The sequence below is a fragment of the Heteronotia binoei genome, chromosome 5 (genome assembly GCF_032191835.1).
Source record: "Heteronotia binoei isolate CCM8104 ecotype False Entrance Well chromosome 5, APGP_CSIRO_Hbin_v1, whole genome shotgun sequence".
Taxonomy (NCBI): Eukaryota; Metazoa; Chordata; class Lepidosauria; order Squamata; family Gekkonidae; genus Heteronotia; species Heteronotia binoei.
In genome coordinates, this window is record NC_083227.1 from 34,420,512 (window position 1) to 34,442,072 (window position 21,561).

General features: G+C 44.4%; 2 protein-coding genes across 2 annotated transcripts; one reads left to right on the plus strand and one right to left on the minus strand.

Annotated features, from left to right (window-relative positions):
- Positions 1-825: 825 nt before the first annotated feature.
- Positions 826-7,189, minus strand: LOC132571940 (zinc finger protein RFP-like). Its single transcript, XM_060238731.1, has 5 exons — positions 6,750-7,189; positions 3,911-4,006; positions 1,204-1,434; positions 1,000-1,022; positions 826-898 (listed from the first exon to the last, which is right to left on the minus strand). The coding sequence occupies exons 1-5, from the start codon at positions 7,161-7,163 to the stop codon at positions 826-828; spliced, it is 837 nt and encodes a 278-aa protein (XP_060094714.1). The 5' UTR covers positions 7,164-7,189.
- A 2,595-nt stretch (positions 7,190-9,784) lies between these two features.
- On the plus strand, positions 9,785-20,986 carry LOC132572251 (zinc finger protein RFP-like). Its single transcript, XM_060239127.1, has 7 exons — positions 9,785-10,213; positions 12,208-12,303; positions 13,545-13,775; positions 14,610-14,632; positions 17,775-17,890; positions 19,267-19,293; positions 20,151-20,986. The coding sequence occupies exons 1-7, from the start codon at positions 9,797-9,799 to the stop codon at positions 20,714-20,716; spliced, it is 1,476 nt and encodes a 491-aa protein (XP_060095110.1). The 5' UTR covers positions 9,785-9,796; the 3' UTR covers positions 20,717-20,986.
- The last annotated feature ends 575 nt before the right edge of the window (positions 20,987-21,561 follow it).

The following is a 21,561-nucleotide window of genomic DNA, read 5'->3' on the forward strand; positions in this document are numbered from 1 at the left end:
TCAGTGTTTTTCGTTAATTTTCCACAGTTTTCTTAGTCCATACACTTCCCACAAAGCAGACTCAGGGCAGGTTCCATCAGAAAATAAACATTAAAACAACATTAACATTTGCAGTATAAAATAAAGTACAATTTAAAATTAGTGCCTCAACAGTTGTGACCCATCAGGTCCAGAAGTTAATTTAGATCCCAAGATTGTAGGTGAGGGGAGGCCTAATAAAAGAAGATGATGAAGATGATATTGGATTTATACCCCGTCCTTAACTCTGTATCTCAGAGTCTCAGTGTAGCTCACAATCTCCTTTACCTTCCTTCCCTACAACAGACACCCTGTGTGAGGTAGGTGGGGCTGAGAGAGCTGTCCCAGAAGCTGCCCTTTAAAGGACAGATCTGTGAAAGCTATGGCTGACCCGACACCATTCCATCAGCTGCAAGTGGGGAATCAAACCCAGTTCTCCCAGATAAGAGTCTAAGCAGTTAACCACAACACCAAACTGGCTCTCCAAAAAGGCAACGTCCGCTGCCTCAGCTGAAAACTCAGCAGAAGAGCTCTGTTTTGTAGCCCTGAGGAATTGCACAAGTCCTTCAGGGCCCTGATCTCCAAAGGAAACTCATTCCACCAAGTAGGGGCCTCGACCCTAGTCGAGGCGAGTCAGATGTCTCTGGGGCCAGGGACCATCAAAAGGTGTTGAGTTGCTGATCTGAGAGTCCTATGGGGCCCATATGGGGAGAGGCAGTCCCAAAGGTATGCTAGCCACTGGCTGAAAAGGGTTTTGAAGTTAAGTACTGACTGCCTATTGAGTAATGGATCCTTGAAACGGATCCATTACTCGATTGGCAGCCAGTGCAATTTGTGCAGCACCATCAGAACCCATACCTTTCCCAGCATGATGTTCCATCTTGGGGCAGAAAAGAGCTCACTCAGAATTTTCTGGTTTGAATCAACTGGCATATTTGAACCTTTCTTTTACATCCATAGGAATGAAAAAGAGCTACAAACCTGCTCATCATTCCATGGATGTCCTGAAAGAGAAAAAGAAAAAAGTGGATGTCACAGAGATAACATATATACTGGATTACTTTTTGTTTGGCTGGGGGGGATCAATTTACCATTGTTTCATCTTTAAAATGTAGCTGTCATTCCCAAAATCATATATTTATTTGTTCCCAAGAATGAAGGAAGCATCTGTTTTCGCAGTCCTACCTGTAGGAATTCAGTTGCCGGCAGTTTGCACTTCCTGTCCATATCTGAGATCAGGCGACTGAGGCGGGAAATCTCCTCAGAAAGCCTGTCAATATTTTCTTTATTTTGCTTGCCAATATCTTTCTCCAGGTCTTCCAGGTGGGACAGCTTGAGGTTTTCCTGCTCCTCAAGAAACTTGTGCTTTTGCTCAAAGGCAGACCTGATGTTCTGCTTCTCTGCTTCTATTTGCGTCTGGGGATAAAACATAGAAATTGGGGAAGGAGCATTTGGAAAATGAAATTGGGGAAAATGAAGATCAGTGAAGGGAACTTGCACACACTTTCTCTATTGTGGCTCCCACCTAGTGGAATGGTTTGCCCGGGAATGTCAGGAAAGCTCCCACTCTCCTGGCCTTCCACAAATTAGGCAAAACTGAACTATTCAAGAGGGCTTACCTGCACAGGTAATAAGGCTGCACTGAACAAAATGGTTTCACAGTCTTACCTGGATAAATGATTGGGACTTGTGGTCTTTACTGCTGTACATAGCATATTGTAGGCAAGATCCTATTAGGTAATTTCTGTACTGCGTAATGCGTCACATTAACAATTAAGCTATGTTTCTGTTTCTTTCTGGTGACTCCAGATTTCTAATCTCCTAATGCATTAGATAGAAAATGTCCCATTTTGTTTTCTGTATTGACCCTCTATGTACAATCTGCCTTGAGTCCTTGTGAGAAAGGTGCAATATAAATAATGTAAATAGTAAAATAAAATAAAAATAAACAATGGTCCATGAATGCAATAATCTGTTGCACACATACTCCTTATAAATGACCTGTGTCGGGCTTTTTTTGTAGAAAAAGCCCAGCAGGAACTCTTTGCATATTAGGCCACACCCCCTGACATCAAGCCAGCGGGAACTATGTCCCTGTGTGTTCCTGCTAAAAAAAAAAAAGCCCTGGTCTTGTGGGGACTGAAAAGGCAGCACTTTCTAAAAGAGAAGGGTGCAAGATAAATTTTGACCCAACTTCTTTCTCCACTCTTTTCTCCAAAAATGTAAATTTTGAACAGGGAGATTGGGGATCGTTTTCCACGTGGAAATAGTAACACACAGATCAGCTTTTATTAATACATTAAAGACCTGCTCCTATGTGCTTTGCTTGCCAACCCTGTAGCTTGATGTGCTCATAATATTTAACTGTAGTTTGAATACTGAAGGAGCAACATTCTCTTGTCTCATACACTGGTTTACTTACTGACATGTTAAGAAGAAGAAGACTGCAGATTTATGCCCTGCCCTTCTCTCTGAATCAGAGACTCAGAGTGGCTTACAATCTCCTATATCTTCTCCCCCCACAGCAGACACCCTGTGAGGTAGGTGGGGCTGAGAGAGCTCTCACAGAAGCTGCCCTTTCAAGGACAACTCCTGTGATGGCTGACCCAAGGCCATTCTAGCAGCCGCAAGTGGAGGACTGGGAAATCAAACCCAGTTCTCCCAGATAAGAATCCGCACACTTAACAACGACACCAAACTGGCTTTAGACCAATATGCTTCTTACAAAACATCTTTAATCCAATATGCTTCTTGGACAAATAAAGTTTTGTTTTGCTTTATTGTTAACCTGGAGTCCTATGCTGTTAAACTATAAGACTCTCATCCTCAAGACCATGTAGTCCAACAAAGGAGCCTTAGAGCTTGGGAACAATACTGTAGGAAAGGTTAATTAATAAGATTAGAATTAAATCCCTGGTGGCTGCCTTACATACCCAAAGAGAGAAATACCAAGAAAGTTAAAGACATGCTATATGTAACCACACAAATTAAAAGAGAAGTTGTAACAATTGGCTGTGACCCCCCCCCCACACCCATCCTGGATAGTATTGCAGTGCCCCTATATATATAGATTTATGGTGCAGCCTGAATTGGAATACTGTGTGCAGTTCTGGTCACTGTATTTTAAAAAAGGTCACTGAAGAGCTGGAAAAATAACAGAAGTACACATACACATGATGTACATAAACTGACCTATTAATAGGGTTGCCAAGTCCAATTCAAGAAATATCTGGGGACCCTGGGGTGGAGCCAGGAGACATTGGGGTGGAGCCATGAGCAAGGTTGAACAAGCACAGTTGAACTCCAAAGGGAGTTCTGGCCATCACATTTAAAGGGACAGTGCACCTTCCCTCCATTGGAAATAATGAAGGATAGGAGCACCTTCTTTTGGGGGCTCATAGAATTGGATCCCCTGGTCCAATCCTTTTGAAACTTGGAGGGTGTTTTGGGGAGAGGTACTGGATGCTATGCAGAAAATGTGGTGCCTCTACCTCAAAAAACACCCCACCAGAACCTCAGATACCCGCAGATCAATTCTCCATTATTCCCTATGGGAATTGTTCTCCATAGGGAATAATAGAGTGCCCAGTAGACATTCCCCCCCCCCCCCCCGCTTTCTGATGACCCTGAAGCGGGGGGAGGGCGTCCAAACCAGGGGATCCCCTGTCCCTACCTGGGGATTGGCAACCCTACCTATTAAAATTGGTATTGTCTACCCTCATGGGCAGCAGGCTCTACAGGATCTCCACCAGAGGTCTTTCACACCACTTGATACATAATACTTTTCACCCGAGGTGCTTGAAATTGAACTGCATGCAAAACAAAATGCTCTACCACTGGCCCAAGTAACATCAGTCACAACACTCATCCGTAACATGCAAGAAACACTTACCAGATTTTTCTGAGTTTCCTCCTCTTGCGCTAGTTTCAAGTTCAGAAAGTGTTCTCTTTGTTTCTCCAAATATTTTTTCTGGGTTTTGATTTGTTTCTGCACAAAAACAAAGCAAAATAAATATGTTCCGGAAAGAGGCCAACCCATCCAATAAATCTAGAAAAATTTGGAATGGTATAGGATAGTGGATCTCATAAGAGGGATGTGGAATCAGACCAACGGATGTAAAAGCTGTGTTAACTGTGGGGGTGAAACATAGGGAGGGCAAGGACTGCAGTGGGGTATAATGCAATGCAGTCCGACCTCCAAAGCAGTTCTGAAGTGGAACTGATCCCTGCAGTCTGGAAATCAGTAGTAATGTTGGGAGATCTCCAGGTTGGCAAGCCTACAGACTGAGCCTCAAACCCGAATGCTGTTTTGTAACTGTTATTTTGTGTTCCCTGCTATAATGGTTTTGTCTTTTTATTCTGTTGAACATTGTTCTTATTATTTTATACCCCTGGCAAGAATCTGCTGGTTTTATGTCTGGTTTATGTGTTTCTGTTTTGTCTTTTTAAGGAATGCTTTGTGGTTTTGATAACCGTATATTAGATTTCAGATTGTGAGCTCTCTGAAGCAGGTCTTTAGAGGGGCAGGTTTAGGGTTGCCAAGCCCAATTCAAGAAATATTTGGGGACTTTGGGGGTGGAGCCAGGAGCAAGGGTGTGACAAGCATCATTGAACTCCAAAGGGAGTTCTGGCCATCACACTTAAAGGGACCGCACACCTGTTAAATGCCTTCCTGCCACAGGAAATAATGAAGGATAGGGGCACCTTCTTACGGGGCTCAAAGAATTGGACCCCTTGGTCCAATCTTTTTGAAACTTGGGGGGTATTTTGGGGGGAGGCACTGGGTTCTATACAGAAAATGTGGTGCCTCTATCTCAAGAAACAGCCCCCCAGATACCTGCGGATCAATTTTTGATTATTTCCTATGGGAATAAGTCTCCATAGGGAATAATAGAGTTCCCAGCAGACACGTCCCTCCTTCCCCCACCCCCTGCTTTCTGATGACCCTGAAGCAGGGGGAGGACCTCCAAACTGGGGGATCCCCTGCTCCTACCTGGGGATTGGCAACCCTAGGCAGGTTCCAAATTTTGAAAAAAAAAATGAAACAAAAGAATGAACTCCTTGAATTCACCATTTCTTCCTTTTGTTGCTCTTTATGTTATCTAACAGGTACACAACTTTAGGTTTGTTGCACAAAACACAGTATGAATAGTCCTCATGTGTCCAGGTAGCTATACTGGTGTTGAAAAATCCAGATGGGTAGCCATGTTGGTCTGAAGGAGTAGAACAAAGTTTGAAATTCAGTGGCACCTTTAAGACTAACTTCGTTTTACAGGGCTTTTTTTGTCATAGGAACTCCTTTGCATATTAGGCCACACACCCCTGGTGTAGCCAGTCCTCCTGGAGTTTACAGTAGGCCCTGTACGTAGAGCCCTGTAAGCTCTTGGAGGATTGGCTCCATCAGGGAGGTGTGGCCTAATATGCAAAATTAGTTCATGCTACGAAAAAAGCCCTGGGTATAAGCGTTCATGTGTTGAAAAAGAGCAAGTTTATTGGATTTATATCCCACCCTCCCTGCCAGAGCAGGGGAGTCCAGCACTCTGTTTTCTACACTGGTCAACCAGATGCCTCCAGGAAGTCCACAAAACTGCTTCACTTTGATAAAGTCAGGCGGAGATGTTCATTTCAGTAGGGTTACCAGCTCTGGGTTAGGAAACACCTGGAGATTTTGGGGGTGGAGCCTGGGAAGGAAAGGGTTTGGGAAGGAGAGGTGAGGGACCTCTGCAGGATAAAGTCCACTCTCCAAAGCAGCCATTTTCTTCCGGGGAACTAATATTGGTGATCTGGAAATCAATTGTAACATCAGGAAATCTCCAGGTGCCACCTGGAGTTTGGCAAACCTAAATGTTGAAGATAGAAACCCATTTTAAAAAGGTTAAGGTTCTGAAAAATGAAGGTGAAGGGTTAGTTAAGGCAGTGCCAGATTAAACCCTATGGAGGTCCCTAGGCAGTCAAAATCTGGAGTGGGGGGGCTCACAAATCTCCTAATACAGAGGTTCAGAGCGCCTGCCCTGCCACCTGGGACCCCTGCTGCAGCCTGCAGGCACCTTCTCAAAAGCCCCTTTGACAAAGCTGCAGGGGAGAGGCAGAGAGAGGCAAATTAGGTGACAAGTCAGGCAAAGAGCAGCTCAGTTGCTGGCTGTGTGTGCAAGCTGGGAGGGCTGCAAACAGGGAGGAAATGAAGGGGGGAGCAGGTCCATGGCCTCTAAAGGTGTGGGGGCCCATAGGCCAGTGCCTACTTGGCCTATTTGTTAATCTGGCCCTGAGTTAAGAGTATTTATAGGACTGCATCTCTCTCTCTCTCTTCCATCATTGTCGTCGTTGTCATCATCATCATCAAAAGTGACATAGAATAGCAGTTTCAGAACATGCTTGAGGAGAAGTAGAGCAATTAACAGATCCCACATTTATTGCCTTGTGATGTTGAATTCTCACCATCATTCTCCAATTCTGACATGTTTATTGCTTTTTGCTGTTTTCCCACAACTATACTATCCAGACCAAACTTGTTATTCTTTCAATTTGTTAATTTCACTATTTTGCCCTTGGATTCTAACTTGGAACTGCTTTGCATGCTTAACCACTACCCACAAGTTATATGTAAGACTGCTAACTGTACCCCATTTCATTATCTGATGAAGGGAGCTTTTAGCACATGAAAGCTTACATTCTCAAAAAAAATTGGTGGTCTTAAAGGTACTACTGGACTCCCACTTGGTTCAATTTCCTACCTTGCAGTCTTGGGAAATCTCATCAACAGGAAGTGTGCTGTGATGTTGGTGTTCTTTGGATCTGTTACAGACACAGCAGATAAGGGCTTTATCCTCCAGGCAGAAGAGTTTCAGGGGTTCCTGATGTCTTTCACACACTCCAGTCTTCCCTTCTTTTACTTTTCCTCTCTCGAGTTTCCTCACAAGCTCTACCACATTTGCCAGGTGTCGGTCAGGCCTGAGGCTGCTTCGTTGAATCATTTCTCGGCACTGAGGGCAGGAAGCTCGGGTGCTGGACTCCCCAAAGCACTGGGTGATGCAGGCCCGGCAAAATTTGTGGTCACAGTCAGTTGTCACTGGGTCTTGGAAGTAATCCAGGCAGATGGGGCACTTTGTTTCATTACAGAGCCCCTGGAGAGGATCGCCAGCGGCCATGGTTGCTTCTTTCTCCCAGCTGTAAAAACAGCAGAATTACTTTCCCTCTTGCTTTCCTGGAACCGTTTCAGGAAGGTGGAGGATCTTTAGGGCCTTGGAACCAACCATGGGAAAAAAGCAGGGGTGGGATTCTAGCAGGAGCTCCTTTGCATATTAAGCCACACATCCCTGATGTTGCCAGTCCTCCAAGAGCTTACCAAAAAGAGCCTTGTAAGCTCTTGGAGGACTGGCTACCTCAGGGGTGTGTGGCCTAATATGCAAAGGAAGCCCTGCTAGAATTCCACCCCTGGAAAAAAGTATAGACAAAGCTGATGTCACCTGTTATAAAATCTTTGTATGATTTATGTTAGGTGGTGGCAGTGACGAGGGGAAAGTATTCAGGAACTGAATGCAAGTATTCCGTCTCAAAGCTCTCCTTTGAAAAGCCAGTAAATTACCAAATGGTTTTTAGAGCTAAAAATCCCTCCTGATTCCCCCCCTCTGTAATTTGCTTCATATTTGCCAAATTCCTGTGAGTCACACATGGGTTGTTTGCCCCAGCATGGATGCCATTGGGAAGTGGGCTTTTCACCCCTTCCTCGCAATAATAATAATGTATAGGTAATGGAAGCTTTCCAGTTATTTGTTAGCACTGCTATCCTAGCCCCATTCTAGTTGCTCAGCACTTCATTCCCATTCCATGCAATCAGGGCTTTTCTTGTAACAGGGCTTTTTTTGTAGCAGGAACTCCTTTGCATATTAGGCCACACCCCTGATGTAGCCAATTCTCCTGGAGTTTACAGTAGGCCCTGTATTAAGAGCCCAGTAAACTCTTAGAGGACTGGCTACATCAGGGGTGTGTGGCCTAATATGCAAAGGAATTCCTACTACAAAAAAAGCCCTGCATGTCATCCTTTGAGAAGCAGTAGGCTGCTAGGGAACTGTCAGAAAGAATGGCAGCTTTCATCCAGTGTGGTGTGTGTGGTGGTTAAGAGTGTCAGACTATAATCTGGGATACCCAGGTCTGAATCCCCACAGCCATGGAAGCTCACTGGTGAGCTTGGGCCAGTTCTACTTTCTCAGCCTAGTCTACCTCACAGGGTTATTGTGAATGGTGAAGAGGAGAATGATATAAGCTACTTTGGGCCCTCGTTAATGAGAAAGGCAGGGTACAGGTGAATTAAATAAAATAAATACTCCACACATTTTTTTGGCTGTAGCACTAGAACAGTAATTCACAACTATGTGGACAAGACAATCCAGTTGTGAATTATTGTTACAGCACAATGATAGCGCAATCGTCAACAGGGAGCAGAATTCAGCATTACCTCTAATCCCCCCCGCCCCCCCCCCCCCCCCCCGTCGAGCAATTCACATCCTGAGTGGACTATAACTGGTTTAATATTTAAATTATATTTTTATTATCAAATTTTCAGTAACACCCCCCTCCCCAAATATTAACAATACAATAGCAACAAGACATAACTCAAGTAACACATAAAATAAATTCAGTTACCCCAAAGCAGACCATAGTGGTAATAGTTAACAGTTACCTGCAGGGATGGAATTCTAACAGGAGCTCCTTTGCATATTAGGCCATACACCCTTGATGCAGCCAATCCTCCAAGTGCTTACAAGGCTCTTTTTTTGTAAGCTCTTGGAGGATTGTCTACATCAGGGGTGTGTGGCCTGAGGAGGGTAGGGTTTGCTCCCCACTTTTAAAGCAGCCATTTTCTCCAGGTGAATTGATCTATATTACCCGGACACCAACTGTAAATCCCAGAGGACCTTCAGCTAACACCCGAAGGCTGGCGACTGTAGAACTAGCAAGAGTCAAAGTTCCCTTTGTCAGACAAGTGAATTATAGTTTACAGCAGGACAAAGGTAGACTCTAGAGGCACTTTTAAGACCAACGAAGTTTTACTCAAGGTGTGAGCTTTTGTGTGCAAGCACATTTCTTCAGATATAATGAAAAGGAAGAAAACAGTTCTCACATTAGTAGGGGCCTCTAAACACACACACACACACACTGAAGATGAGATTCAGGTAGATAGCTGTGTTGGTCTGAAGCAGCAGAGCAAAATCTGAGTCCAGTGTCACCTTTAAGACTAACAAAGTTTTATTCAAGGCAAAAGCTTGCCCAATGTATCTGAAGAAGTGAAGTGTGCACTGCATGCACATAAAAGCTTATTTATACCGGGGGTGGGGGGGAGAGAGGAAGTGTCGGTTTTAAACGTGCCCCTGGACTCCAACTTTGCTACACTAAAAATTACTTCGGAGTGCAAACCTGGGCAGAGTTTGACCTTTCTAAATCCGTCGAACTCAGTTTGGGATCACAGTGTAAATAATGCGTATTATATTACTGTCGTTGCTGTTGTAGCGCCTCTTAAACTTGACATCCGGTGCTGGATTTTTTGTTTTGTTTTTTACCAGGCTCTTGATTTCGGGACAGAAATCTTTCCCGCCTCCTCCTGACTGAAGCAGATCTAGGAAAGAAAGCAAAAGGCCTGTCAATGTCACAGGGGAAAAAAAAAAACCCCGAAAGCAACAGAAGCCTATTAATTGCAGCTGTTAATTTTAGTCCAATCCGTTTTAAGAGGGTATAACTTCTCCGGCTTTCCCGCTCCCCGCCCCCCGGCCCGGGAGCCGCAGCCATGGCAGCCGGGGATCTGGTGAAGGAGTTCTGCGAGGAAACGACGTGTTCTGTCTGCCTGGAGTACTTCCGAGACCCGGTGATGGTGGTCGACTGCGGCCACAACTTCTGCCGCGCCTGCATCACGCAGTACTGGGGGGATGCCGAGAGACCCCCCTCCTGCCCTCAGTGCAGGGAGACTTTCCCGCAGAGGAACCTCCGGCCCAACCGGCAGCTGGCCAACTTCGTCGAGCTCGTCAAGAAACTGGAGGCGGGCAAGAGGGCCAAGCAGAAGAGCGACGCCTGCGAGACTCACGAGGAGCCCCTGAAGCTTTTCTGCAAGGACGACGGGGCCCCCATCTGCGTGGTGTGCGACAGAGCCAAGGAGCACCGCGGCCACGACGTCGTTCCCGTGGAAGAGGCTTTCCAAGAATACCAGGTAGCAAAAGCGCCGCCACCACCCGCAGTGGATTCGTTAGAACAGGGCTTGAGTTCACAACAATGCCCTCCACTGTTCTGCAGAAGTTTCCTTCCAGCACAGCACCCCGGAAGGATTTTTTCCCCTTCAGCTGGAGCCTTAGGTCTCAGCCTGCTATTACAGAACTGAGGCCTTTGCCTTTCTGTCCTGTTGATCGGCTTCCTAGTTAGGTGCGGAGAAACAGGTTGCAGATGTAATCCAGCAGTGCTTTCTTTTTTGTTTTTTTTCCAATTTAAATTTTATTAAAAGTTTTACCGTAAAAACATAAAAATAACAATAACATACATATAGCCAATCTAATCACTATACTAATTAGGCAAAATACATACAGTCACTTTCACATGACAGACAGCAGTATAAACTTCTGTTAAGGTACATATCTTCCAAACTTCCCCAGAGTTCAAGCTTGGGAATTACGCAAAATTCCAACATCAATTCAATATAACATAATATTCAAATACTTGAGGAGAATTTTACCCTCGTTATCCTCCTTCTTTACATATTCAAGGAATTTAAACCATTTTTCAATAAACCAATTCCCTGCTTTAACATTCTCTTGTAGAGTGATACTGGTTGCCAACTTATCCTGTATTAAGATGTCCCAAACTTTATTAAACCAACGTTAACTTAAGCACTTTAGGTTTCTTCTTTATTTTTTTTTTAAATCAGTAGGGCTAACTAGGGATGCCAACCTCCAGGTGGGACTTGGGGATCTTCTGGAACAAGGGTGGCCAAACTTGCTTAATGTTTTTGTGCTGGAGGGGGGGGCAGTGGAAGGGCTTCTGGCCCCACTGATGGGCCTCTTGATGGCACTTGGGTTTTTTGGCCACTGTGTGACTCATAGTGTTGGACAGGATGGGCCATTGGCCTGATCCTACATGGCTTCTCTTATGCTCTTATGTTCTAATGTAAGAGCCACATAGAATAAATGTAAGACATTTGAGAGCCCCAAGAAATGAACTTCAGAAGTTTGAGAGCCACAAAGCAGGCAGGAAGGAAGGAAGATGAGGGGAGGGAGAGTGAGGTGGAAAGAAAGCAACTTTAAATGCATTCAAGCTGCTGGCTGGCTTGGCTTGGAGAAGTGCTTTAAAGAGAGAAATGCCTTTTCCAAGTCAGCTGACAAAAGGAAATGTCCCCTATGTCGAGGTATGACAAAACAGGGAAGAAAGAGCAGCCTTTTAAATCTCAATGGATAATATCAAGAAATCCCCAGCAACAGACTTCTTCCATGCACTGAGTGGGAATGAGCTGTTGAGATATTGGGGTGGCATGACCTGAGCTTTAAGTCACTTGGAAAATGGCATTTATTTTCTGTATTTTGGGAGAACAGATTATCCCCATTGTTTATTTCCTGACTTCTGCCAAGTAGTTGATCATTTTTAATGGTTTTGAATGGGCTTCCTGGGGACCAGCTCCTGTGTGGTGGTGCCAGTCCAGAGGGTGAATGGTTGCCTTCAAAACCAGAAAAATTGTGATAAATCAGGTCTCTAACTTGTTAAAGAAAGAAAACACTGAAACCCGCTGATTTGGCCACCTATTTTGAGCCATGTATTTTGTCTAGTGGTACCTTTAAGACCAAGAGTTTTACTCAAGGTATGAGCTTTTGTGTGCATGAACAATTCTGTTTCAATGTATCTGAGGAAATGTGTGTGCACATGAAAGCTCATGCCTTGAATAAAACTTTGCTGGTCATAAAGGCGCTGCTGGGCTCTATTCAAAGCACATGGGAGGGACACTTCAACACCTTATTTCCATGTCATAGTTAAATTCATTTCCCACAAAGTCACTGATGCTGGCTGACTTTAAGTCCATCATGGTCGTCATGTGTCAGATGTAACAGCTAGTTCAGACCTTGGTATAAGACAGCCTAATGTGGCTAGTATGGAAACAGCTTTTCTTAAAACAACAACAAAATTGTGTTGACTTTCTGAAGTGATAGTCTTCTGTTTGTTTAGGAAAGATTCAAGGCCCAGTGGAAATCTCTGGAGAAAGAGAGAGACCACCTTGTGGAATGGAAACTTGTCAATGAGCAGCGAAGCCTTAAATGTCTGGTAGGTGTTCCTTGCTGTGGGTCTTGCACTGGGGATGAGTATTGTGTCTGGTAGACTCCTTGTCTGCTGAGGCAATGGACGTCTCAGAGTCTGACATAAGTTTGAGGTGTTCTGTGGTGTCCTAAGAACTGATTCATAGGTAGAAGAAAACGACCGGATTATTGAAGGATCACAGAATGATTTCCGTCATGAATAAAAACTAGGCTACAGTCGCTGTGCAAAAAACATTCCACCTGTGATCGTTCAGGACTTTGGAGGCTCTTTCCTAACAAGAAAGTAAAGAACCAGAAATAGATTTGAATCCATCTCATGGATCAAATACTACAAATGCCATATAACGTGATACAAAACACAATGTTGTCATGTGCTCAATAACAGTTGAGAAAGTGTGGTCTGTTTGCATTGTGTGAACCAGTTAAATATTCCAAGTAAGGCTTCATGGAAATGTTAATCTAACTCCAAGAGCTTTACATTCTATTAAAATAATTAGTGGGCTAAATTTTGAAACAACAAAAGGATCCAAATATCAAATTATTTCAAAAATATGCATTGTTGCCATATGATGCGGATTAAAATAAGATCAGAAACAAGTTGCCATTGTTACTGCAGTAGGCCCGGCTTCAGACACTTACCCAGGCATGGGTCCCCCTTACACCATGGTATAATAATACGGACTGATTGCTTTTACTTCACAAATTATTAATGATCTTCCCCTTCTTGTCTGAGGGAAAGAGCTGTATAAACTTCAAACATATGGGCCTATGTATATAAAGTGCTCTGGTGTAGTGGTTAAGTGTGTGGACTCTTACCTTGGAGAACTGGGTTTGATTCCCCACTCCACTTGCAGCTGCTGGAATGGCCTTGGGTCAGCCATAGCTCTCACAACAGTTGTCCTTGAAAGGGCAGTTTATATGAGAGCTCTCTCAGCCCCACCTACCTCACAGGGTGTCTGTTGTGGCCGGGGGGTGGGGCATGGAAAGTAAAGAAGATTGTAAGCCACTCTGAGATTCAGAGTGAAGGGTGGGATATAAATCCAGTATCATCATCATCTTCTATGTGATTTCCCCTATTGTGTTTGTTTTCTCTTTTTGAACCTAGTTTTGCCCCCCAACAGATAATTTTGTTAAAATAACAGTTGTTTGCCAGTTAGATTCATTGTTATGGTCACAGCTGACCAAGTAATTTCCCTTGGTCCTGTCTGATCTTTGGCTTTTCTCAACTTCTTGCATTTTTTCCCTCAGGCAAAATTAGGTGTGGAGAAGCAGAAAATCAAGTCTATATTCCGCCAAATGCAAACCTTTCTTGAAGAAAAGGAACAATGCCGACTGGCACAGCTTGAAGAGCTAGAAAACGAAACGAAGAAATGGCAGGAAGAAAACGTCATCCGACTCTCTGAGGACATTTCCGGTCTCAATCACCTGATCAGTGAAATGGAGGAGAAGTGCCAGCTCCCTGCAAGTGAATTTCTTCAGGTAAGCAGTTCATGTATCCCATGTATTTATTCCGCCAAATTTACTCCCAAAGTTGTTTATATTTTAAACCCATCACATTTAAAAAAAACAATTTACGTTCATAGTTCTGTCATGATTATTCTCTTCACAATAAATGAAACTACATATAATACTGTATAACCTGTTGGAACCTGGCAAAACAATGTCATTTGGTAGAGATTATTGTGAGAGGTGGATTGTTCTAGAAGATGTGGATTATCCCAAGGATAATGACTTCCAACCTGGACTTGCAACCCCCTCCCCCCCACCTCTAATAAGCTGAATGGTGCAGGGGTGGTCTTGGTGATTCTGGAGTTCAGGGCAAAAGTCTAAGATGGGGTCCCAGAATCACTGTCACCCCTGTCCCCCCCCATTCCTCCCGTTGTGACCACATAAGAGGCATCACCAAAAGCTGGCTGCCCAAGCCCTGGATGGGCACATACAAGTGGTTTTCTCCGTGAGCAGGCAACTTGAACCCTAAATGGGACAAAAGGAAGCAGTGGGAGCCTGCTTTTTTCCATCTCCCCTTCCATCAGGGGGGTGGGGCTGTGGGCAATTGGGCCTCCCTTAGCACACGGCCCAGGATAGTTATCCCTACTGCTTATTGGCTAAGGCCAGCCCAGGACAGTATGGAATGATGATTGGAAGCAGCCTATTAGCTGTTAAGAACTGACAGGGCAACCTTTGAGGTTACTTGAGATAAAGAAGATTTGGGAATTGTGACTGATCTTTCCAGATTCTAACAGGGCACAGGAATCCCAGCTAACCCTATGTTTTGTTCACTGTGACACCCACTTTCCTCTTTCTCTTTTTCAGGACATCAGAAGTACCTTGAGCAGGTGTGTGGCTCTTTTTTAAACCCCCTCCGTTGGGTTTTGCATGCTTTGGAAGGCTGTTGATCTCAATATAAAGTCAGATATATACCCTTCTGAAAAAAATTGATATTTCTGTTTGGGACAATCACATTTTGTGGGGGACATATGAAGAATCCTCAAAGTTTATTTCCCAAGTCATTTTGGAATGGTATTTTTGATCCTAATGTTTGGTCTCATGTGTCTCCTCATTAGAAATGAAGGGTTTTCTTTTGTGAAAATTAATCTAGGAAACTGGTTTATACTGAGTCTAACCATTGGTCCATCTAACCCAGACCTGCCTGCTCCTGCTGGAAACACTTTTCCCAGAACTCAGGCAAGGACCTTTTCCAGTGCTTGAGATCCTAAAGATATCATGGCAGCAGCTCAGAAGCCACTAGTGACTCCTTGATATGCCACCAGTGGCTTTTCAGATCTGCAATCCCTCCCATGTGCCCAAGACTTTTTTTTCTGGAAAAAGCGGTGCTGAAACTCTCAAGAGGGAAATGAAGGAGAAACAGACAGATGCTCCTCGTGAACGTTTAAACATTTTTTCAGAAATTTGTTTCCATGAAGAGGTTCTGGAACTCCATTTCACTGCCTTCTCCCAGAAGAAGAGATATGCTTTGTAGCCTTTCCCTCTTTCTAGATACAGAAGGACTAGCTAAGATTCAGCAGAAGTAGTAAGTGACCACCCTGTATTTTCAGAGGTATTTAAATTAAATTAAAGTAATTTAAAAGTTATAGTTATACATTTGAGTGCTTGCATTTCATTGTACACGTGTGTTTTTGGTGGGGTGGCACACAGATGCAGGGCATACAGTAGTGATGTAGCTCTTTAGATTGATGGTAATTTTGAATGCATAGCGCAGAGTGGTAAGCTGCAGTATTGCAGTCCAAGCTCTGCTCACAACCTGAGTTCGATCCTAGCAGAAGCTGGATTCAGGTAGCTGGCTCAAAGTTGACTCAGCCTTCCATCCTTCTGAGGTCAGTAAAATGAGTACCCAGTTTGCTGGGGGTAAAGCGTAGATGACTGGGGAAGGCAATGGCAAACCACCCCATAAAATGTCTGCCGTGAAGACGCCGTGATGTGATGTCACCCCAGAGTCGGAAATGACTGGTGCTTGCACAGGGGACTACCTTTTTTTTAAATCTCTATATAAGGACAGTAAAGTTTAATTAACTGTAGGACTGGGGAATCCTATAGTTATAGCCTCTGGTAGACAGGGCAGCCTGGTAACTTCCTACTGTTGGCACAAGCCTTTCCTTCCATACAGGGCTGGCTTGCCCACTAGGCAAACTAGGCAGTTGCCTAGGGCACCGAGAGGTGGGGGGTTCCATATTGGGCTTCCCCCCCTCTGTTGCCCAAGACAAACAGCTAGTTTGTCTCTGTCTCCCCCCTCCTGCTGCCGCAGCGAGCTCCCTCTGGGCCGCCACACTCTGCTCGCTCCCTCTGCCGCTGGCAGGTTTTATTATTATCTTTTTTTCTATTTAGGAGTGAAAGTATCTGGAAGTGTGGCTGTGGCTTAGTGGTAGAGCACCTGCTTGGCATGCAAAAGGTTCCAGGTTCAGTCCCCGGTATTTATAGTTAAAAGGACCAGACAGTAGGTGCTGTGAAAGACCTCTACTTGAGGCCATGTCTTAGTAGAAAGTGCTGACTATGATGGACCAAGGATCTGATTCAGTATGAGGCAGCTTCATGTGTTCACCAGAAGACCTATGTTCAGAGAGGCATTAACTCTTCGAATTGAATAAGTTGAATAAATAACAATGAATACCAGAAGTGGGAGATGAAAAGAGGGAGACTTGGGCCTCTTTGCGAGCCTTCCAAAGGCACGTGGTTGGCCACTCTGTGTAACAAAATTATGGACTAGATCAGGCGTGTCCAAATTTGCTTAACATAAGAGCCACATAGAATAAATGTCATATGTTTGAGAGCTGCAGGACATGAACAAATATTACACAAATGTCTTTATTAACAATACTTTATTTGCACAGAAAGACAAAATATATATGTATGCACTTTACAACATGACCATGCTGGAAGGAGACTTTTTTTAAAAACAAAGGCTGGGAATAATAGTCTCCATAAGACCTGCATAGGGAAAGGTTAGGGAATTATTTTTTTGGCACCAGTGGGAGGAGACACACATATACCATATAAATTACTGACCACCATTTGTGTAATTATGCACCTCTCTTTGCCGTGACACCAAGGTTAGTAAATACAAGTGCTATGAAACTAAGGAGGAACCCTGTGCCACACACTTCAATTTCGTTCCTCCTTTCAGTGGCTGGAGAGCCAGTTTGGTGTAGTGGTTAAGTGTGCGGACTCTTATCTGGGAGAACCGGGTTTGATTCCCCACTCCTCCACTTGCACCTGCTAGCATGGCCTTGGGTCAGCCATAGCTCTGGCAGAGGTTGTTCTTGAAAGGGCAGCTGCTGTGAGAGCCCTCTTCAGCCCCACCCACCTCACAGGGTGTCTGTTGTGGGGGAGGAAGGTAAAGGAGATTGTGAGCCCCTCTGAGACTCTTTGGAGTGGAGGGCGGGATATAAATCCAATATCTTCTTCTTCTTGGCTCTTGTGCTCTCTTTCCTGCTCTAGATCTCCAAACATCCTCTGTGGTAGAGGAGAAGAGCAAGCAAGCTTTCCTATTTCCCCCTCCTTCCTCGCTTTACACACAGTGGAAATAGTTGCCTACCTATGAGTCAGCGGTCTGAGGCTGACTGATGTCCCCATGCTAAGCATGCTTGCTTGGGAGTAAGGCTGCATTAAGGTCCTCCTCAACCTTTGGGAGCCACACAATATGTGTGAAAGAGCCACATGTGGCTCCTGAGTTGCAGTTTGGCCACCGCTGGACTAGATGTACCTTCAGTCTGAACTAGTATGGCTGCTCTTATGTTCTAACTTGTTTCACAAAAGTGCTCCGAGCCTTGTATGGTAAATGATAACACTGATCTTCAAGAGCTCCTACTTATTTACTTATTACCTATAGACTACAGTTCAAGAGATGTTGCAATCCACTCAATTAATAGCTCAGCCTACCATTTCAATGCTGCATTGCGGTTCCTAATTCACAGAGGTGATGTTCCATATATTTTCCTTCAACTTGACCATCTTTCCTCACAGGTATGAGAAGAAACAAGAGAGGAATGCAGTGGAATTCTCCCCTGGGCTGGAAGAGAGACTCAGAATTTGCTGTCAGAAAAATTCCGCTCTAGAAGATGTTATCGAAGTCTATAAAGGTGTTGGGAACAGCTCTGGGAGGGGACTAGATATAGATCTCTAAGGATGATCATCTTCTGGGTTGGCTTCAGGGAAAGTCAGACCGTTGTTATAGAACTGAGTTTCCTGATGAAATTCTTTACAAAACCCCTTCTTCCATTTTTGGTTAGGAGACCTTTCAGTGAGAAAGAGACTGCATCAAAGGGAATCTGTCATTGCACCTCCTACATGGATCAGTGGGATGCAGAAGTGGGGAAGACTGAGATAACCCCTCTCTCATCTCTTCCAATTTGATCTCTTGAGAGGGGGAAAATCCCATTTGTCCTGTACCTCAGCTCCGCTCCCTGTCCTGGAGCCAGTTTGGTGTAGTGGTTAAGTGTGCAGACTCTTATCTGGGAGAACCGGATTTGATTCCCCACTCCTCCACTTGCACCTGCTGGAATGGCCTTGGGTTAGCCATAGCTATCGCAGGAGTTGTCCTTGAAAGGGCAGCTGCTGTGAGAGTCCTCTCAGCCCCACCCACCTCACAGGATGTCTGTTGTGGCAGAGGAAGATAAAGGAGATTGTGAGCTGGTCTGAGACTCAGATCAGAAGTGGAGGGTGGGATATAAATCCAATATTTTCATCTTCTTATCTTCTTCTCTGCTTCTCATGTTCCCCTTGGGACCAGTCTCCACTTTCCATTCTGTCCTCTATCTTCTTGCTCCCCTCCTTTCCCCCAACATTTGTGGTCCTGACTTCCCCCTATCATATATTACATTGATCTTCTATAGTATTCGGCTTTATTCTGGAATCAGAAAAATAGTTACGGAAGGTTTTATTATTATTATTATCATCTTTTTTTCTCTGTAGGAGTTAAAGTATCTGGAGCTGTGACTGTGGCTCAGTGGTAGAGCACCTGCTTGGCAGGCAAAATCCCCTCCATTGTTTCAACTCTGTCTCTGCTTCCCCCCCCCCCATCGTCCCCTCCATTGTTTCAACTCTGTCTCTGCTTCCTGCCCCCCAGTTATCTCCTGTCACTGGCTACCACTTTTTCTTCCCCATGCCTGTAGCCTACTTCTCCCATCCAGAGGCCCCCGGTATCTCCTCCCCCCCCACCCCTCCCACTGGTCCCTCCCTCCAGTGGCAGGTGTGGTTAGGCACTGTTTGGCCTTAAGAAATCTACATCCTAAACCTGTGTGGTCCTGTTTTGCACAATTTTGTGGAGGTGGTGACATTAGGCTGTTAGAAGGAAAGTCTTGTGGGCCTTAATTCTGAGGCATCCCTTAAAAAAATAATTCATACAAAATGATGTTAATTGAAGTGCTGAACACAATTATGACTGTTGTGCTTTCACATCAAGGAACACAAATGTATGTCGTTTGGCTAACCTTGCCACCTTTTCCTCCCATCACAGTGTTTCTGGAGGAAGCAATGGACAAAGGTAACTATCTGCCATTTTTAAAAAAGTTTCTCCTGGGGTACTGGCAGAGCTTTTTTTGTAGCAGGAACTCCTTTGCATATTATCCCACACACCCCTGATGTAGCCAGTACTCCAAGAGCTTATAGTAGGCCCTGTAATAAGAGCCTTGTAAGCTCTTAGAGGATTGGCTACATCAGGGGGATGTGGTCTAATATGTAAAGGAGTTCCTGCTACAAAAAAAGGCCCTGGGTACTGACAATGTTTAACTGGCTTACGTGGCCAATGGTTGGACTTTTGCTAAAGAGGTACCTTCAGTTGTTCTTATATATGTAATTGGAAAGCTCTTTCAGTAATCCAAAGTGGAACATATGTTTTTAACATTAACGGATTTTTTTGTAGAGGAACTCCTTTGCATATTAGGCCACACCCCTCTTATGTAGCCAATCCTCCAAGAGTTTACAAGGCTGTTATTATGGGGCCTACTGTAAGCTCTTGGAGGACCGGCTACACCAGGGTGTGTGGCCTAATATGCAAAAGAGTTCCTGCTACAATAAAAGCCCTGGACATTAGAGTCCTATCTTGTTGGGGAGATATAATATGTATGGATTTTTCCTGGTCTGATTCTGTGTTTAAAGTCAAAGCCTTCTTCATTTAGGAATGTCAGCATTTAAAAATATCCAGGTCCCAAGTTCCTTTAGTTAGTTGGTTCTTACCTTGCTTCTACTTGAAGGAAGGACTGTTCCTTCTCTGAACTGGACCAGATTAAGGTGTGAAATCCATAATGAAAACCATTTTCTGTGAATGTCTGCCCAGCTGCTGATGGTGATCCTTTTCTTGACATCATTCTTTCTTCCTCTCTCTCTTTCTTTGTCCTGCAGTGAACGTGACTCTGGATCCAGACACTGCCCATCCTGAACTCCTTCTGTCTGAGGAACTGAAGAGTGTGAATCTGGGAGACAGAAAGCAGGACCTTCCTGACAACCCTGAAAGATTCAATATTATTCCTTGTGTCTTGGGTTGTGAGAGGTTTACTTCAGGAAGACACTGGTGGGAGGTGGAAGTAAAGATGGAGGTGGAAGTAGCAGGAAAAACAGGGTGGACCTTGTGGGATGTGGGAGTTGCTAGAGAGTCAGTCAGGAGGAAGGGGCTTTTCAGATATAGGCCTGATGAAGGGGTCTGGGCTGTGGGAAAGCCGTTCAATAATCGATTCTCACCCTGTCAACTCTTGGCTTTTACTTCCTCTTCAATTACCCCTTTGACCCTGAAACGCGACCCCAGGAAGATCCGGGTGTCCCTCCACTATGAAGAAGGCCGTGTGGAGTTTTTTGATGCTGACACAGATGACGTCATCTTCTCTTTCCCTTCTGCCTCATTCTCTGGGGAGAAGATCCGTCCCTTTTTCTGGGTGGGGTGGTTTGGAGTCACTTTAAATTGCTCCGTCTAGAAGCCAACCCCCCCATCCTTCTGCTACTTTGAAAGGGGGTGCTAGTATTTAACAGCTGTATGGAAACCCATGCAGGAAACTACAGTCTTAGTGGCTTTCGTACAGCACTTGTTCCTGACTGCAGGTCTCCCATCCTATAGAGGAGGCAAGACCCAAACAGCATCTCTATGGGCCCTGTAGAAACTTATAAGATGAGCTCCCCCCCCTTGCTATTTTATTTCATACATACAACTCTGAATCATTAAAATTTTTTATTATATTTTGAAATGTCATTAATAGATCCTCTTGTAACAATATGGGATGTGGCCAGAAAAAAATTTCCTAGTTGATGGAAGGTATCACGTCAAAAATGGTACATTGAGAGGAATCTTCTAGTCCAGCCTATGTAACTTTTCACATTGACTCCAATTTCACTATTTCCTCACACATGGGTTCTAAACCTCTAACTGGGAACCAGAGATGTCAGTTGTTAAACTAGTGAGTTAGCATGGTTGCATTTTTTTTGGGTCCCAGTGACATTCTAGGCCAGAAGTTTCTATATTTCTAGAAGCCAGTTTGCTTGTAGGAGTGGGAGATTTAATTGGGGTGGGTGGGAAGGTGCCTGATGAAATCAAGAAGGGGGGAGATGAGGCTACCTAGAGGCAAATTGTTTCATCGGAGAAGAAAGGGTTAAAGATCTCCTCTTCCTATGCTGCTCTGCTCCTTGATAAACTAGCCCTGGTAGCAAGATTTGCAAAAGAAAAAAAAGTTTAAAATAAACATGGGGAAGAAGCAGTGATGTGTAATTGAATCCTTAAATTGCCAAAACTTGGACGTGAATCCTTGCAGAGCCATGAAGCTCATCT

Bases quoted from the DNA above. Each gene is read 5' to 3' on its own strand.
- LOC132571940 (XM_060238731.1), bottom strand. From the start codon at position 7,163: ATGGCCGCTGGCGATCCTCTCCAGGGGCTCTGTAATGAAACAAAGTGC. The intron at 4,007-6,749 runs GTAGGAAATTGA...GTTTTTGTGCAG, and splicing joins AGATTTCCCAAGACTGCAAG to AAACAAATCAAAACCCAGAA. The intron at 899-999 runs GTTTGTAGCTCT...TTCTGCCCCAAG, and splicing joins ATCCATGGAATGATGAGCAG to ATGGAACATCATGCTGGGAA.
- LOC132572251 (XM_060239127.1), top strand. From the start codon at position 9,797: ATGGCAGCCGGGGATCTGGTGAAGGAGTTCTGCGAGGAAACGACGTGT. The intron at 12,304-13,544 runs GTAGGTGTTCCT...TTTTTCCCTCAG, and splicing joins AGCGAAGCCTTAAATGTCTG to GCAAAATTAGGTGTGGAGAA. The intron at 19,294-20,150 runs GTAACTATCTGC...TTTGTCCTGCAG, and splicing joins GGAGGAAGCAATGGACAAAG to TGAACGTGACTCTGGATCCA.